Source organism: Ictidomys tridecemlineatus, chromosome 3 (genome assembly GCF_052094955.1).
Source record: "Ictidomys tridecemlineatus isolate mIctTri1 chromosome 3, mIctTri1.hap1, whole genome shotgun sequence".
NCBI classification, from domain to species: Eukaryota; Metazoa; Chordata; class Mammalia; order Rodentia; family Sciuridae; genus Ictidomys; species Ictidomys tridecemlineatus.
This window is the reverse complement of record NC_135479.1, coordinates 3,791,129-3,807,533: the sequence shown is the minus strand read 5'-3', so window position 1 is coordinate 3,807,533 and position 16,405 is coordinate 3,791,129. Positions and strand designations below refer to the sequence as shown.

The following is a 16,405-nucleotide window of genomic DNA, read 5'->3' as shown; positions in this document are numbered from 1 at the left end:
GGCCACAGCAAGGGTAGAATGACCTGGGGTGCTTAGAATGCCAGTGCTAGGCACATGTAAACCAACTCAGGGTCCCTGGGGTGGTAACCGCAGTCTTAAAATCCCCATCCTTCCCCTGTGCAGCCAAGATGGAGAAGCAGAGACAGGCGCCTTGTCCTCAGCCTGCGTACTACGGCCGCTCCCCTGCGCTGCCATCGCAGTTTGCAGTCTCCAAGTCTTGACTTGATTTCATTTGGCAGATATAGTGAGCTTTTTTCCTTCTTCATTTTTCTTTTTTTTTTAAGTAAATTTATTTTTTTTAATTTTTTTAAAGAGAGAGAAACTTTTTAATATTTATTTTTTAGTTTTCCGTGGACACAACATCTTTGTTTGTATGTGGTGTTGAGGCTCGAACCCGGGGCGCACGCACGCCAGGTGAGCGCGCTACCGCTTGAGCCACATCCCCTTTTTAAGTAAATTTAAGTGCAGGGGCTGAGGAGTAGCTCCCTGGGTTTGAACTGCAGCACTACCCAAAAACTCAAGTGTGCCAGGCACAGTGCTAAGCACTTACAGGAGCTGTGTCATTTACTACAGTGGTCCCAAGAGGTGAAGAACTGGAGTAAGAGAGGTCACAGAGCATGCCCAAGCCCATCCACGTAATCCCGAGGACCTAAGGGCCACATAGTGAGTTCAGAGAACAGAACCATGCTGAAGTAAAGAAGGAAGAGAAGTGAACCCAAGCAGTCGTGGAGCTACCAAACCTCAAGTGCACAGGTGGGCAGCAAGCTGAAGACAGACAGAAGTGGGCACAGAATTCCTTCCTTTCCAGGAAACCTGAGTTTGGCTCTTTAAGGCCTTCAACTGATTGGATGAGACCCACCCACATTATCAAAGCTGTTAACCACACCTGCAGCTTCCCTTACAGCAACCTCTGGATTCAAATCCAAAGAAGTCACTGGTACTACACAGACTAGCCTGACACAAGACTGGCAGGACACTAGGTAATTCTACCAACACCATGGTCAGCTTTTTGAGCATCTGTCAGAGTAGCTTGTCCTGGTCTCGTGGAGTTGTGAGGCAGGTGAAGTGGCCTCAGTAGATGCAGACTGACGGCAGTGCTCAGTCACCCAGCAGTGATCCATGTGTGCTCCCCATCCTACAGAAGGGCCATGAGAGAGAGGACACACCTCCTGGACGGGGCCTGGGGACTCCAGGTCAGTTGCACACTTTCTAGACTCTCCACTCAGTTTCACCCAGCAGCACCACATCCACAGATGGAGCCAGAATTGTCCCCTAAGGTCAGTACCTGCTACCTGCAGATGTCCCTCAACACTGCCCGACTTGGTTCAGCCATGACAGGTGAACCACAGGAGTGACGGCAGCTGTCTCTGGATGTCTGTCCCCGGGAGGGAAGGCTCCAGTGAGCAAGGGCCCAGGTGGGGGGCAGCTGGTAGTCAGCAGAGCTCACTCTGCCCGGCCTTTTCCAGATTCCACTAAGAACCACGAGTGGCGGGGCCATTGCTGCCCCTGATCCTGTGCGCATCTGTAGATCAGGACACTGGGGCTAGGAGTGGAAGGCTGTCCCTCTTCCCTGTACCCACTCCCTGTCCTTGAGTCTAAAGCATTCCACAGGCTCAGCCTGCCAGACCCACCCCTACCCGCAGCCAGCCATGATCAGGCCTGCCCCAGCCCCTGGCCATTCTACACATCAAGCCCCATCCACTGCAGGACCTGGTGCTGGTGGCTCCTCTCCCCAAGGATCCTGTCCTCATTCCACATCCTTCCCTAAATTTGCTTCCCCCACTGGTCCACTTATGGCCCTGGACACAGCCTGGACCTGCCCACCTACCCTGCAGACACAAGTCCTCTCCCAGATACAGGGTCAGGCTGGTCACGGGCAGTGTCTCAAGCCTGCCTCCAAGAGTTTGGCCAGCAGAGGGCCCCCTCTGGCCCAGAAACTCCATGGCCCCTAGCCAAGTTTCCACAACATCCTGCCACACAGACACCTTGAGCACTGCAGGAACCCTCTACACATACCTGGCCAGGCCCAGGTTCCAAGCACAGCCTCCAGAGACAAGCCCGTTTTGCAAAACCCATTTAATGTAAATAAATAAGAGTCCCAGATGGGGCAGGGCCCCCTGGAGGCACGCAGGCCCCACCTGTCCACTCTCTGGGCTCCATCTTCAGCTCAGCTCAGCCTATGGAAGGGGGAAGCAGGGTCACTCCACCATCCTAGTGTCCCACAGGGTCTCAGATCCTCGTCTCTGCCTGCCAGGATGTAGTGACAGAGCGCAACTGGGGGTGCTGGGGGAGCCTGCCAGGCCCCTCACTGTCCCACCAGCTGTCCCCTCCGTCTGCAAGCAGGGCAGAGGGCGTCACGGCCTCCTCGTTTCTGTGAGCTCTGCCAGAAAGGAAAGTCAGTGAGGGCCCAACAGCATGGCCAGATGCCAAAATTCTTTCCAAGTCCCTGGCAGAACTGGAGTCCTCCCAAGGCTGACGGAGGATGGAGGCAGGTGGGCAGCAGGCTGGAGTGGAGACAGCCACTAGATTCACCTTCCATGGATTTGCTTAGGGGAACTGAACTGGGAAATTTCACTTTTGCTGGTCAAATGCTGTCACATGTCAACAATTTTGTGTGATGTAAGCAACAGGCAGCAGCCCTGTGCTGTCGGCATGCTTCCCGTGCAGGCTGCAGCAGTGGAGGGGCTCGGGGAACACCGTGCCTCTACCCGCAGTGGCGACTGGGTGATGCCAATCCCTCTACCTGGGGAAACCACGGCCAAGAGTGCATGACCTCCAGGTCCCCAAGGCTAGTTCAGGGGCCAGCATGTCTGTCCAGTGAGTGACTGAGTCAGGTTTTATTCTGAGATGCTTCCAAACCCAGGCCTGCTGCTGGGGAGAAGTCCTGCTGGCCATAGCTACAGACCTGCAGATATGACTCTGGGGCCAGCTTCTCCATTTCCCCAGCAGGTGGGCCACGGAGGAAGTGGGAGACCCAGGCATGTGTGGCTCTGCACTCGTACACACTTGTGCATGTACGTACTGGTGTCTGCCCACCAGGCAGAGGGAGCTGCGAGGCCACCCTCCTGTGGCTATGTGCCTGTGTAAGCTGAATAAGTGGATCTGCGTCTCGGCCATCTCCCTTGTCCTTGCCCACAGGTAACGATGAAGGCTAAGCCAGCAGAAAGACTGCACAGTCGGGCTATCAGGCCTTGACAGGAAGGAACCGTGTCTGTGCTTGGCCAGCCCAGCCTTGCTGCAGGGCAGCCACAGCAGAGGCTGACTCTGTGGGGAGGTGGCCCAGCTGGGCTGGCACTTCATGGCTCATGAAGAGAGAGACAGAGCACTGGGGCAAGGGTGTGCGAGGCTTTGGCTCCTGCTTCCTCCTCCCAACCCACCTCAAGTCGGCAACCCAGAGAGAGGCTGGCTATCCAGCCCCGGCCCCTCCCACACGACTCACAGAGGCCTCTTCCCCTCCCAGCCCTTCACCTGCTCCTCTCCTTCCTCTCGTAGACAGAGTGAAGCCTGTTGATCAAGAAGATCTTGTCTTCCCCCTCCTAGGGAGGCCAGAACACAAGAGGTGAGAGACAGAGGTGTCCCCCTGGGTCCACCCAGAGCTGGCCTGTTCCAGACCAGGCGGCGGAGCTCACCAGGGCAGTCAACAGCTCCAGGAGCAATTTTGTTGGTAGCCAAGCAGATTGGTTCCCGGTGCCTGGTGACCTGGCTCTGCCCCAGAGCACCCTGCAGTGTCTACAAAGAGGGGCCACAGGCTCCTTTTGGCACCTCGTTTTCCTCTAGCAAGTCATTGACAGAAAAGGAGAGGATGGAGCTGGGCGCCATGGCCATGCCTGTCATCCCACTTGCTCCAGAGGCTGAGGCAGGAGGACAGGAGGAGGCAAGTTCCAGGCCAGCCTCAGCAACTTAGCAAGAAGTGTCATGAGAAAAAAAAACGGGGCGGGGGGCAGGGGGACACTGGGGATGTGGCTGGACAGTAGAACAGCCCCAGGTTCCAGTACCAGAAAAGGAAAGGCTGTTCACTCTCCAGGCCACCAGCATGAACCCTGGGAGGGCCACAGGAGCAGCCACGCCTGCCCTGCAGCCCCTGAGACGGACTAGGAGCAGGGGCTCAGCCTCGTGCACACTGTGCACCAGGATCCACCTGGACAAAGGCCTCTAATTCCAGAGAAATGGAGGGCAGCTGGGACTCTCCTCCCGGTGCCACTGTGCCTCCCCACACAGCACCCCGACGCAGTGAAAGGTGGCATGGAAGGGCAGGAGCCACTTCACCAAAAGCCTGCTTCTGATGGTGTGGCCAGACGAGATGGCCTCGACCGGACACCTGGCTTTGAGCTCAGCCCCAGTGTGAGAGGCAGGAGCAGGGTCTATGTGGCTGTGCCATTTACCACCCACGAGCCATCCCTGAGAGCTTCCCCTGGCCTGACCGCTGCCACCCTTGCTCCTGACACCAACGGCAGACAGCAGCCCCTGACCTCCATCAGGGTGAGTGCTAAAGAGAAGCCCCAGGCCCAGTCCTGGCCGGGCATCTGGAAACAGGCACCCCGCAGGCCAAGGTGGCCAAGTGCTCGACAGAATGGCCCTGGATGAGGTCAGAGCTCAGGACGGTTCATTAAGGCCACCACTGGGAATCTGCAGGGGTCACAGTCTAGCACCCTGAAGGAGATGACCCCGCCACAGGCCAAGGCATTCCTGAGAAGAGGCCAGCAGGAGTGACCAGCCAGGAAAGTGCCTGTGTCTCCTTAATAAATGTCTTCCAGCCTCATTGCCCTTCTTTGTCCAATGAGAGCACTGACCAGGGCCCGCCTTCCAGCATGGTCCCTGGAGAAGACCGAAAGTCATTTCCAGTAGTTGAGAAACCCTGCCCAACACTGCACCACAGCAGGGCCACACACTCAAACTGGAGTCCCGTGGGGCCCCTGCAACCGGGAGCTCTGGCCAGAGCCCTGGCCCTGTCACCTCTACACCTGTTTAGCCAAGTCACGCCGATGAGTCCACGGAAACTGCCATCCAAGATGCTCGGGGGAGGGGTGCAGGGCCTGGGGGAGCTGGCAGGTGACCAGGCATCCCCCAGGTGTGGTAGGGAGGGAAACTCACATTGCGGATCTGCTCCTTAAGGAGGGAGATGACCTTCCGCTGGCCCTTCACCACCTGGATGTTGAAGTAGATGATGGCCCTGCAGGAGATAGTGGTCAGGCTGGCAGCAAGTGGCAGGGAGGGCCAGGACAGGATAGTGCCCAGAGCAGGAGCCTGGGGGTGGGTACTCTCTGGGCCAGGGCCCCATAGCAGGCTGCATCCTGTCAGGAGGTCCCCGGAGGCCCTGCACTCACAGCAGCAGGGCAGATGCCAAGAAGAGGAAGAAGGTGCTGTCCACCAGGTACCGGTGCAGCCAGGGCACCCAGGAGGCCCCGGGGCCCACACTCTCCAGGTGGCGCACCCACACCCTGCCTGCCTCATACATGGTGTCCAGGGTCCGAAAGGGGCCGCAGGTGCTCGAGGGCTTCACCCTGAGGGAAGAGGTTAATGGGAACCCTCTGGGCAATGGGCCCTCCACCCACTTCCCCCCCAAGCTTCAGAGGAAGGCAACCTCCACAGCACTCCAAATCCTAGGCGGGTCCTCCAGCCAAGCACCACCCCCCCAACCCAGGAAGGCACAGAAAATGGCCGGGCCTCCTGCCCACCCCATCCGATGCCTACTCACTGCCACACGGCGTAGCAGAGGAAGATGGCGGCACCCAGGAAGGAGGGGAAGCAGAGCAGTGTGAGGAAGACGGTGCTCATGTGCGAGGCCAGCCAGGGCCTGCGGGGAGCCTGGCAGTTGGCCATCAGGCTGGCCTAGGGAGAAAGACCACAGTTTGCCACAGCCACAGCACCTGTGGAGGGCCCTTCCCAGACCCAGGCCCCAAGGGAGGAAGGGCCCTGGCCTGGAGGATGCCGGGCACTCCAGGACAGGACCTGGACCTCACTCTGCACACTGCAGGACTGTGGCAGCCATGGCAGAAAGGCCAGCACCGGGAATCTGAGCACAGGCTGGAAAGAGCCAGCAGGGCTTCCCTCCTCGCCTAGAGGGGCACTGAGGCACAGAGGACACACTGCCCAAGGTCAAGCCAGCAAAAGGGTTGAACCCAGGGCTGGGACACAGCTCAGTTGGTAGAGAGCTTGCCTTGCATGCACAAGGCCCTGCGTTCAATCCCTAGCACCACAAAAAAAAAAAAAAAGGGTTGAGGCCAGCAGCCACCTCCACTGACTGAAGGTTGACACTGCCCAGCTCTACGTCTGACCTTTCCCAGCCCTGCAAGGGCACTGGTCCCACCATGCAGGTGAGCAGATGGAGGATCAAGGAGAGCTCAGAACCAGTGTGGGCAAAGTCGCTGGCTCTCAGCCCTGAGCATGCCTGCTGAGAGCAGTACCTAGCACCCAGCACAGCACAGGCCCCAATGAGACCTCTGAACCCAGTGCCTGGCTTGCCCAAGGCAGGGACACCAGGGACATGCCCAGCCCTAGGCCGTGGCCCCACATAGTTGGACAGGGAAGAATCTGCCCAGCCCATGGCACCTATGGGCTACCAGAGCTGTGTGCCCACCCACTGCTGCTCCCCCACCAGCTGCTCACTGCTCAGCCATATTACCTTCTTGACCAGGAAGAGGAGCAACAGCCTGAGGACCTGCACAGCCGGCAGGAGAGGCGAGAAGAGGACCCCCAGCCTGGAGGAGGGGCACAGCCATAGTCAGCACCCCCACCTCCTGGACCCAGCTCAGATGGGAACAAGCTGCCCGGTGCACCCTCTGCTGCTGCCCAGGACCAGCCCGCTGCTGCAAGGGAGGCTAGGGCCAACTGTGGCCTAGGAGGGCAGGTGTGGGCCCCAGGGAAAGGGTCACGGACCACAGTGCTCTGCCTGCCCTAGGAACTGGGCAGTCAAGGCAAGTGGGGGTACCTCACCAGGTCAGAGTCTGCCCATAAATCAGGTCCAGAACATTCCTTGCAATATCGAACTCAGGTTTCCGCCTCCTCTTGAGCTTCCTCTCTGAGATGAGCCTGGGTAAAGAAGGGGCCTGACTGGTGGGCAGAAGACCCTCATCCCGCCTTGGAAGGCACCAGGTTGGTACACGTGGCCCTCCCCACACAGGCACCCAGCCTGTATCAGGAGAGAAAGCGGCCATCCTGGAACATTCAAGGACTGGACATTGCAGCTGGCCTCCCTCAACCTTTCTCTAAGTTAGTGAAGATACACCTGACCTAAGCACACAGCGGCAGCAGCAAAAACTGCAAAGTTTTTTAAACAATCTTGTTTTTTATTACTAAACTCATATATTTTTAAAAAATAAGGAAATAAAAATCATCTGAAGTCTAGATTCTACAATAGCCCACCAGTGACACTTTGAAGATGCTCTCCACTCTCTTTCCTCTTTTCCTTTGAACAAGGCTAATACTGCGACACATGTATCTCTTAGACACCTCATTTTCCTTTCCAATCTAAAAACACAACCCAAATCAGACACAGTGGCGCACACCTGCAATCCCAGCAACCCGGGAGGCTGAGGCAGGAGGATCTCAAGTTCAAAGCCAGCTTCAGCAACTTAGTGAGGCCCTGAGCAACTTAGAGATACCCTGTCTCTAAATAAGAAATAAAAAGGGCTGAGGATATGGCTCAGTGGTTAAGGGCCTCTGGGTTCAACCCCCAGGACCCCCAAAAATAAATAAAAATTAAAAATAAATATATAAATAAAACACATTGCATTCCACCTCCTGCACCTTCTGGAAACTTCAATAAGCTTTGGCATGATGCAGATGTACAAGGGTGGGAGGCCCCACCCGTCTGAGGCCCTGCCTCACTGCCCAGGTAGAGTGTCCAGGTGACCAATACAGGGTGGGAAGCCAGCCCAGCCCATCCAGACCCCCTTGCCTCCACACCAGCTCCCCAAACAGCGTGTCAAGCAGTGCGAACACGAAGTCCATCACCATGAACCGGTACAGCTCCTGGCCCACGAAGTCCTCCCAACACTGGCCCTGCAGGGCAGCCACCCTGCGGCCCAGCCAGTGGTAGCAAAGAATGCCTAGGATGGCCATCTTGAGGATGAGGTTCCTGCACAGAATGGTGGAGGTGAGTGTGAAGGCCAAGGGAGGGGCCAGCAATAGCAGGCACACCGGGGAGCCCATGCCCGCCCAGCCACACACCTGCAGATGGCCACGTACACCTCCAGCCCTGGGGACTCATGCCGCTCCAGGGCAGCCAAGCCACGGAACAGGTAGGAGGCCCCCAGGTTGAGGAGGGAGACCACCAGGGGCAGAGCCAGCAGCCTCGCCTCCTGGCCCGCAGACACCGGGCTCTGCAAGGCACCAGGGGAGGGATGCGGTCACTGAAGCACCCCACCAAAGGGGTCACGTCCACTCTGACTGACGGGCTCAGAGGGGGCAGAGAGGCTGTGGGAAGGGGCCCAGGGGCAGAAAGCCAGGCAGCACCTCCGTGCCCAGGAGTGGCCCACCCAGGCTCAGTTCACAAATACAGGAAGTGGGGAGGGGGTGCCACAACCAGACGACAGGGGAGGGCAGGGAAGAAGGAGGGAGACTGCAGCCCGGCCTGAGGGGTCCTCCCCAGCCCCTGCCCGCACCTGGATCATGACCTCTGAGAAGACGAAGACGGCCACGGAGCAGCCCAGCATGGTGCCCAGACACAGCAGCCACGCCAGCCCCAGCAGGACCGCCTGCCGCAGCCGCCCACGCAGGCTCTGAGGGCTCCTGTGCAGCTGCCACTCAGCCAGCAGCTCCTGTGGGGGCAGCAGGACCTGTCACCCGGCCCACAGCACGAACGTGCAGATAAACAGCACACAGGCAGGACAGAGGGACAGGTGGCTGCCAGGCTCCCTGTGCTGCCCGCACCTCCTGCTGCCCCAGGCCTCCCCGCCTCCCCGGCCCCCTCTGCCTGCCTCAGCAGCATCTCCAGGAAGCCTCCTGAGTGCCAGCCAGCTGCCCTCTGTTCCTGTGACCCCTGAGGTGAGGACACATGCCCCCCACAGGAGCTGCCAAGAACCTGGTCACAGCTGAGCTCTGCACAGCACAAGACCCGGGACGACAGAGGACTTCCACAAGACCCCGCACCTGAGACCGTGGGCAAAGGACGTGGCCCCTGTGCCCACTTTCTCTCTCGAACTCCTTACTCACAGGGCCACTGTGGCCATTCAGGGACTAAAGGAGGGTGGTGGGCCGTTATCACCCCAGGGCCGCAGGACAGGAGGCACAGACCCCAGAAAAGGCCCTGGGAGGGAGTCACCCTAACCTGCTCACCCCCCAGGGCCAGGGGAGCCCGAGGCGTGTTGGCAGCACTGGCCCCGCCCGCACATGGCAGATCACCCACCACGCCCCATCCCAGCACCTCGCGGCCAGCTCACAGACGGCTCCCAGGCCACCTCGGCCCTGGCTGGCTGCAGGGACTGGCAGGCTGGTTTGGAGTTCTGGGGCCATGGGGCAGGGCAGGTGGCTGCTCACCTTCAGTTGGGTGCGGATGTTGTCCTGCTGGAGGCGAGAGGCCCGCTTCTCAGTCACCTTGTAGTCCCAGGAGCAGAAAACGGTGATGGCGTGGACGCCCTTGGTGCTGCCCACCCGGTAGCTCTCCCCAAAAGCATGCGACATGCTGGGAACAAGCAGAGATGGACAGGGTGACAGGGGCCCAGGGGAACAGAGGCCAAGGGGGAAGGCAGGACAAGCCCTGCAGCCTCCTGCTCTCACCTTGCCCTGGGCAGCCATGCCCTCAGCTTCCTGCCCAGAGTGGACTGCTGGCTGCTCTGGGCCAGCCCTGTCTGACACACGCCCACAGGAAGATGAGCCAGGGCTTCACTCACCATTAACAGACACCACATGGAAAACGCTGGACTCACCTCAGGGCCTTTGCATTGCTCACCCAATGACCACAGCACTTCCCTTCTGTTCTTCTGCCCACTCTTACTTAACCTTCCCCACACCTGTGCAAACGCCCCTAGGGCCCGGATTGTCCCAGCCCATTCACTGCTCTTTTCCCAGGGACAGCAAGCTTCTTGAGGTTAGGCCTCATGCTTGGGTACCTTCGTGCCCAACACTTGAGGGAGGAATGGAGAGGTGGATGGTGGGTGGGTGGATGGGTAGCTGGACAAATGGGTAGATGAAAGTAAGGGTGAATAAACAGATAGATGGGTAGATAGATAAGCTAATGGATGGATGGGTGGGTGGATGAGTGGGTGGGTGGATAGGTGGATGAACAGGTAGAGGGATGAATGGACAAAGGATGGAAGGATAGATAGGTAGATGGAGGGATAGAAAGATGTATGGGTAGACGGGTGAGTGGATGGGTGGGTGAACAGGTGGGTACATAGGTGGATCAATGGATAGAGGGATGGATGGATGATAAATGGATAGGTAGAAGGATGGATAGATGGTGGGTGGATAGGTAGAGAAACAGGTAGAGGAATGGGTGAATGGATGGAGGAAGGATGAATGAATGATGGATATATACATGAATAACGGATGGACGGACAGGTGAGTGGACAGATGGGAGGACAGATGGGTGGAAGGAAGTGCCACTGGACGTATGGGTGGTGCCCAGAGCCAGGATCACGTGGCAGAAGGCCATTACCTGTAAACCAAGGAGATGCAGGTGATGAAGAAGGCTGCCCCCATGGTGAAGAGGTAGGCCAGGGGCATGTTGTAGGGAAGGCTGCTGGCCCCGGGGCTGCACTGGTGGCCGTCCCGCGGAGGGACGCAGGGCTGGCTCAGCGTGGCGTTGCTGTAGTACCCATAGTACATGACAGTGTGGGTGAAGCAGCCCTGTGAGGAGGCAGAGCCAGGTCAGGACCCCTCCCGCCCGGCCCACCCGCTCTCAGGCCTCCAGAGGCAGGGGCCGAGGCAGGGGCAGAAGGTGGCCCAGGGGCTCCTCACCCCGCCTGTGAGGAGCTCCAGCCCTGTGAAGGCGGGGGCAGGGTCCGGCGGGCCAGGCGGGAGGGCAGCTTGCACCCCCACGAGGAGGCCCAGCGGCAGCAGCAGCAGCAGCGCGTTGAAGGCCAGCAGGGTCTTGAGGAACAGGAAGTAGGAGAGCACGCTGGAGCCGAACTGGCCTCCGATCTGCTTCAGTGTGTGGCGCCACGGCCTCACGGCGTGCAGGCCCGAGAGCAGCGCCAGCCCTAGGCTATGCAGGGCCTGCGGGGACAGTGACAGGAAGGCTCTAAGGGCTAGGACCACACAAGTCACCCGCAGCCCCAAGGCAAGGCCAGGATTAGGAGGCCACTACCAGGACAGCGGCAGAGGAGCGGTCACCCACCGCCTGGCCCCACTGCACACGAGGCCCCAGCCCCACAGACTCCTACCAGGATGCAGGCGTATCTGAGCCGGCTGCAGCAGGAAAAGACACCCCCACGGTCCTGCCGGGCCCTCCGCTTCCCCCTCTGTACCTGGCTCTTCTCTCTGGGGACAGAGGCTACTATCAGTGACTGACTCTCAGAGGGGCCACCCGCCCACAGACTTGAGACCCTTGTATCTGGCCACTTTCAGCTTAATTGAGGAAGTAGGTCTTCAGACCATGCGAGGCTGGGGGACACTCACCGCAGGCAGCGTTTCTCAGCCAAGTTCAAGGGCATCCCCCGGAGCATGTGGTCCCGCTGGGCCACCGACAGGCCCTGAAGCTCCTTCACCAGGAGGCCTTGCTTCTCTGCAGCGAGAGAGGCTCAGCTGATGCCCAGCATCCCTCCCTTCTGCCCATGGCCAGGGTCCTGGACAGGTTATCAGCCAACACAAGCTCTGTACCCTGCTGCGGGGCCTGGCTGGCTCCTCTCCAGGGTGCAGCCAAAGCCAGACCCAGGCCAGCAGTGTGAGTTACCACCCAGTCCACACCCCTTCCCGCTGGCCAGATAGAAGGGTCTCAAGTCTGTGGGCACGTGGCCCCCAGGAAGGACCCAGGCCCCTTTGAGGTTCAGCCACTGATGGCAGCCTCTGTCCCTCCCCTCCCTCCACCCCCTGGAGCCCAGAACCCCTTCTCCTGTCTCCACCAGGCCCCCAGAAACCTCTGGGCCCAGTGAAACCCCACCGTCTCCCATCACCTCCCAGCTGTGCTCAGTCTTTGCTGGGAGAAGCTGAGGCAGGACCCAGCCTGGGTGCTCACAGCCCTGACGCCAACGCCCCCACACACTGTTTCGGAGATGGCCTGGCCAGGGCACTCCGAAACCTCAACAGCAAGAGTTTTAGGACCCGGAGCCGGGGTGTGGCTCAGTCATAGAGCGCTTGCCTAGCGTGTGCAAGGCCCTGAGTTCCATCCCAAGCACCACAAAGAAAAATAATGAAGAGTTCTCCTTTCATCTAAGAAGTTCAAACCCACCATGAGGTTAGGCCAGTGGCAGCAGATAGGCCACACAGGGTCAGGGGCCAGTCAGTCACCACACTTGGGGTCTGAAGCATGGGTGCCACCTCCCTGCATCCTCACGACGAGCAAGGAGGTGAGTGCTACCTTAATCCCAATTCCACAGATAAGAAATGAGCTCGGGAGCTGAAACATGGCCTGGTCGCAGAGCAAATGGTGACCGGGGCGTCTGCCCTCACCCAGGGCCCACACCATCCTGCCCTGCTCCATCACCTACCAGACCCTCCCCACAGCCTCAGCTACTCAGACAGGCTGGGGGCTCCTGCCTCAGGGTCTCTGAATCTGTCCCCTCTGCTCTATTCATTTCCAGGAAGCTTCCCTGGACCCTCCAGGCTGGGCTGGCTCTCAGGACGCTCTTCCCGGAGACTGATCTGAGCCCTGACCATCTGCTTCCCTGTCTCCTTGGCTCATGTCTGTCTCACTGGGCAGAAGGGGGGATGCATGAGGGCTGCACTGGTCTACTGACCACCGTTGCATGCCCAGTGTCAAAACCGCCCACTGTCAGACACACTCCCATGCTCCAGGGCACGTGGCAAATGCTATTCAGTGCCTGGTGGGCATGGCCCGAGCTGTCTGCAACCTGAAGCCCCCACTTGCCTGCTTCCTCACTCTGTTGCGCCCCAGCCCCCTGCCCACCCGGACCTCCTGCCCACATCCCTGCAGCTGGCGTTCAACACCGCGTTCAGGCCCCCACTCACTCACCATCCTCCTCGAGGGCCGTGGGGTCCAGCTCCAGGTCATACAGGCGGAGGCTGGGCCGGGCAGAGTGCACCATGTCGCCAAGCAGGGGCCGGCTGCCCCGGCGCCGCAGCTTCACCGTCCGGTTGTAGTACTGGGAGATGATGGCCCCGCGGCTGCGGCCTAGGAAGGTGCGTGGCAAAGTGGGGAGGACAGAGTCAGGCCGGACCTTGTCAGCCACCAGGACTGCTCTCAGCACCAGGCCTCCCCTTCCCTCAGGTCTTCCCAGGGCCCAAGAAAATTCCTCTATCAGAGACCTTAAGACCCACTCATTCCAAAAAACCCAGCAAGGCGGCGTGGGGTAGCGCGGGGCCTCCAGGCAGCAGGTGGGGTGGCCCAGAGCCAAAGGGCCTGGCTCAGAGGGGCACAGATGCCCAGGGAGGGGGTCGAAGCCAGCAATGAGGGCAGAGGCTCCAACTCACCGATGGTGCGGCTAGGCATGCTGGCCAAGATGCGGAGTGTGGCTGCGCTGTGGACAGGGGCACCCTCTGGCCCCAGGAGGGACTGGTGACCACTGCCTATAAAAGAAGGAGATGTCCCTGCCCAGCCACTTTGCCCACCCCATGGCCAGGAGGGTGATCTCCAGCTCCTGTCCACTCTTGCCAGCCTCCCGGCCTGGGCTCACCTGGCACCCCCAGGGTTCCGGCCACCAGCTGCCTCTGCTGCAGCTCCAGCTCCTCGGCCAGCTGGCTCTGCTCTTGGATGAGCTGGTGGAAGGAGTCATGCACCTCGCTCTCCTCATAGGGACTCGGCTCCTGGCTGCCAGGCGGGAGAGGACGAGGGGATCCAGGCTCCACTCAGAAACGGTAACACAGCCACCATCCACCAGTCCCCAGCCACACAGCACTTACTCCTGGTCCCCTAGAGCCTCAGGGACGTTGAGGACCAAGGCCAGTGGCTGGGCCATGTCTGCGGTCCACGCCCAGCCCGTCTGCAGACTTAGGGCAGCTCAAACCCTGGACACCACCTCTGGAGACTCCCACTGCCCATCTGATGAGACAGAGACAAAGGCAACCCTCAATGCCTGGCACACATCCAAATGGCCTGCCCCCTCTCCTATCCCCCACCCACAGGGGAGTGACCCCAAGTAACTCTCATGCTGAGGAAGAGGGAAAGAGAAAGAAAGGAAGGAAGGGTGTGGACCTGCAGTTCCCATCAGTTTCCTCGATGTCCTCAGTGGTCGCTAGTGCCTGGAAAATGAGGAAGGGGTGGGTGCCTGTGGACGCTGCCCTTTTCAGGCCCTCCATTCCCAGGGTGCTGCCCCAGGGACACTTTCCTCTAGGACAAAGGTCAGGGCAGCTCAAGGCCTGGCCTGTGCCTGCCCTGTAACCCCAAAGCCCTTCCTCTAGCAGGAAATCCGCCAGGCAGCCCTGAACCCTGCCCCCAGCCCCAGCGGAAGCAGCACACAGAAGGGCTCCTGCCCCCACCCACTGAGTGCTCCATTCTGGCCTCCAAGGTCCTCTGGTCCTCAGGAGACTGACTCCCTACATTCTATCACCACTGGGTGGCCATGGGGGAGGATGCTGGGCCCAAACAGGCCCCCTTTGTGTTGGCTCTGGCGTCACCCAGCACAAGTGGAGCCAGGATGGCCCTGTGTGGGGCTGGGCCTCTGGGCCTAGTGCCCTGTGGGAGTGGGGTGCCCGACACTGTTGCCAACGGGCTGACTCTGCAGAACTCCCGCGGGACACAGGCCCAGCCCCGGCCTCAGTCCTCCCTGCCCTCCATCCTCCTGCCCTCAGCCCCCGGGAACCAGGAAAGTCGGTTCCTTTCAGGAGGCTTCCCTGACCAGCAACAGCACAGTCCCTGCAGACTGGTGACCACACTGTGCCCAGCCTAGTGTCCACGACACCTAGGACTCAACAACCCAGGTCCTGCCCTCCCTCTAGTAGAAGCATAACTGAGGGAGGCCACCTAGAGCCTTCAGAGGTGGCCCCCACGGGCCCCAAGCAGGGTTGAGGGGTCCCCTGGAACCCTTCTCTTGGCAGACAGAGGTGCTGGGGGCTGCGGACCAGGGTCCCTGGGCTCCCCTGCAGGCCTGGACTTCAGCGGGCGACACCCAGTGCCCCGCCCCAGGCAGGCCAGGTCCCAGGTTTCCTGAGCCGAGCCAGGTGGGGAGCGCCAGGCTGTTTTCAGGAACCCGCACCCTGAGGACAGCGACACTACCGGGCTGCCCCTGCCTCGAGCCTCGCGCGGCGACGGCGACAGGGCCCGCGGAGCAGGCCTCCCGCCCTCGCGCTGCCCGGACTGGGCTCCCGTTCCCAGCTCCGGTGCCAGCCAGAGTCGGCCCTGGGAGGCCCTCTGGGAACTCGCTGCCAAGTGGCCTCGAGGCCGAAGGAGCGCGGCCCGCCGAGCTGCCCGCCGCAGGCCCAGGGCGCCACCCCACCCCACGCCACGCCGATCTGCGACCCCGCGGGGACCCCGCGCCGGGACTCGGGCCACTCACCTGGGAGGCGCCGGGAGGCGGGGCTGTGGCTCACCTGTCCCGCAAGGGCCGCTGGGAATCGCTCTGGGCTCCACGACCTGAGGGAGGGTCAGTGGGAGCGAGTGACAAAGCCCCCCCCCAGGGGGGGCGATCAGTGACTGTCGCAAGCCTGGAGGGCAGAGGGAGCTGCACCGCCAGCCCCGCGAGGCGGCGGGCCACGGTCACGTGACCGGCTCCCTCCGGCTGTGCCCAGCCCCGCTGGGGCACCGGCGCCGACTGCGCCCTCTGCCCGCCGACTTCCGACCCTTCTGCCCGGTCCCTGGATCTGCGCAGGGTGCGGGGTGACTGTCGGCCCCCAGGTTTTGTAAGACGCGGTTTCCCCAAGTTTCAAAAGGGGACAATCATCCAGACCCACCCACTTCCCAGGGCGAGGGACTGTCAAAACCCGAGGGTGCGGAGCCGCGGGGCGCAGCCTTTCCACACGGCGTTGGGTAACCCCTTCCTCCCGCGCCTCGGGCGCGACATCCGCCACACCCCCAGCGGCCGCCAGCGTTATCGCCCCCTTCTGCTCGGGGCGGGGTTCCAGTGGCTTATCTAGTAAAAGTTCTGGCGATTCCTGGGGTGGGGGTGGGGTGGGGGTGGGGGGCGCAGAGGAAGACAGCGAACTTCCCAAGGGCTGCGCCCAGGGCTGGGTTTTCTGTTAGTCCCTAGGAGCAGGAAGGCAGGCACTGACCTTCCTATTTCGCAGATAAGGAAACCGAGGCTGAGAAAGGATGGTCAGTCTCCAGGTGCCATCAGCCAGCACATGGGCCTTGGTCCAGCTGGGAGCTGTAAGCAGGAAACTGACTTTGAGACACCTCTCCCCCAAGCTCGTG

General features: G+C 60.5%; 1 protein-coding gene across 6 annotated transcripts; it reads right to left on the bottom strand.

Annotated features, from left to right (window-relative positions):
- Positions 1-2,058: 2,058 nt before the first annotated feature.
- Positions 2,059-16,401, bottom strand: Tmc6 (transmembrane channel like 6). 6 transcript variants are annotated; one of them, XM_078041553.1, is made up of 23 exons: positions 16,264-16,401; positions 15,552-15,628; positions 14,252-14,298; positions 13,960-14,098; positions 13,734-13,867; positions 13,531-13,647; positions 13,073-13,231; positions 11,560-11,665; positions 11,325-11,421; positions 10,900-11,157; positions 10,598-10,788; positions 9,478-9,622; positions 8,604-8,759; positions 8,170-8,321; positions 7,898-8,077; positions 6,934-7,029; positions 6,623-6,698; positions 5,696-5,829; positions 5,325-5,501; positions 5,092-5,170; positions 3,630-3,729; positions 3,469-3,536; positions 2,059-2,380 (listed from the first exon to the last, which is right to left on the bottom strand). In XM_078041553.1, the coding sequence occupies exons 4-23, from the start codon at positions 14,013-14,015 to the stop codon at positions 2,306-2,308; spliced, it is 2,556 nt and encodes an 851-aa protein (XP_077897679.1). In that variant the 5' UTR covers positions 14,016-14,098; positions 14,252-14,298; positions 15,552-15,628; positions 16,264-16,401; the 3' UTR covers positions 2,059-2,305. The 6 variants fall into 6 exon arrangements, with proteins under 6 accessions (XP_077897679.1, XP_077897681.1, XP_077897682.1 ...); XM_078041555.1 differs by having other exon boundaries at positions 15,586-15,628; XM_078041556.1 differs by lacking the exon at positions 16,264-16,401 and having other exon boundaries at positions 13,531-13,626; positions 15,552-15,939.
- Between the last annotated feature and the right edge of the window lie 4 nt (positions 16,402-16,405).

What these genes read in the sequence shown, in the direction of transcription:
- Tmc6 (XM_078041553.1), bottom strand. Translation starts at nt 14,015, where the DNA reads ATGGCCCAGCCACTGGCCTTGGTCCTCAACGTCCCTGAGGCTCTAGGG. An exon ending in CACGGCCCTCGAGGAGGATG is followed by an intron (nt 11,666 to 13,072) that starts GTGAGTGAGTGG and finishes CTCTCGCTGCAG; the next exon opens with AGAAGCAAGGCCTCCTGGTG. An exon ending in GAGAGGAAGGAGAGGAGCAG is followed by an intron (nt 2,381 to 3,468) that starts GTGAAGGGCTGG and finishes CCTTTCTGGCAG; the next exon opens with AGCTCACAGAAACGAGGAGG.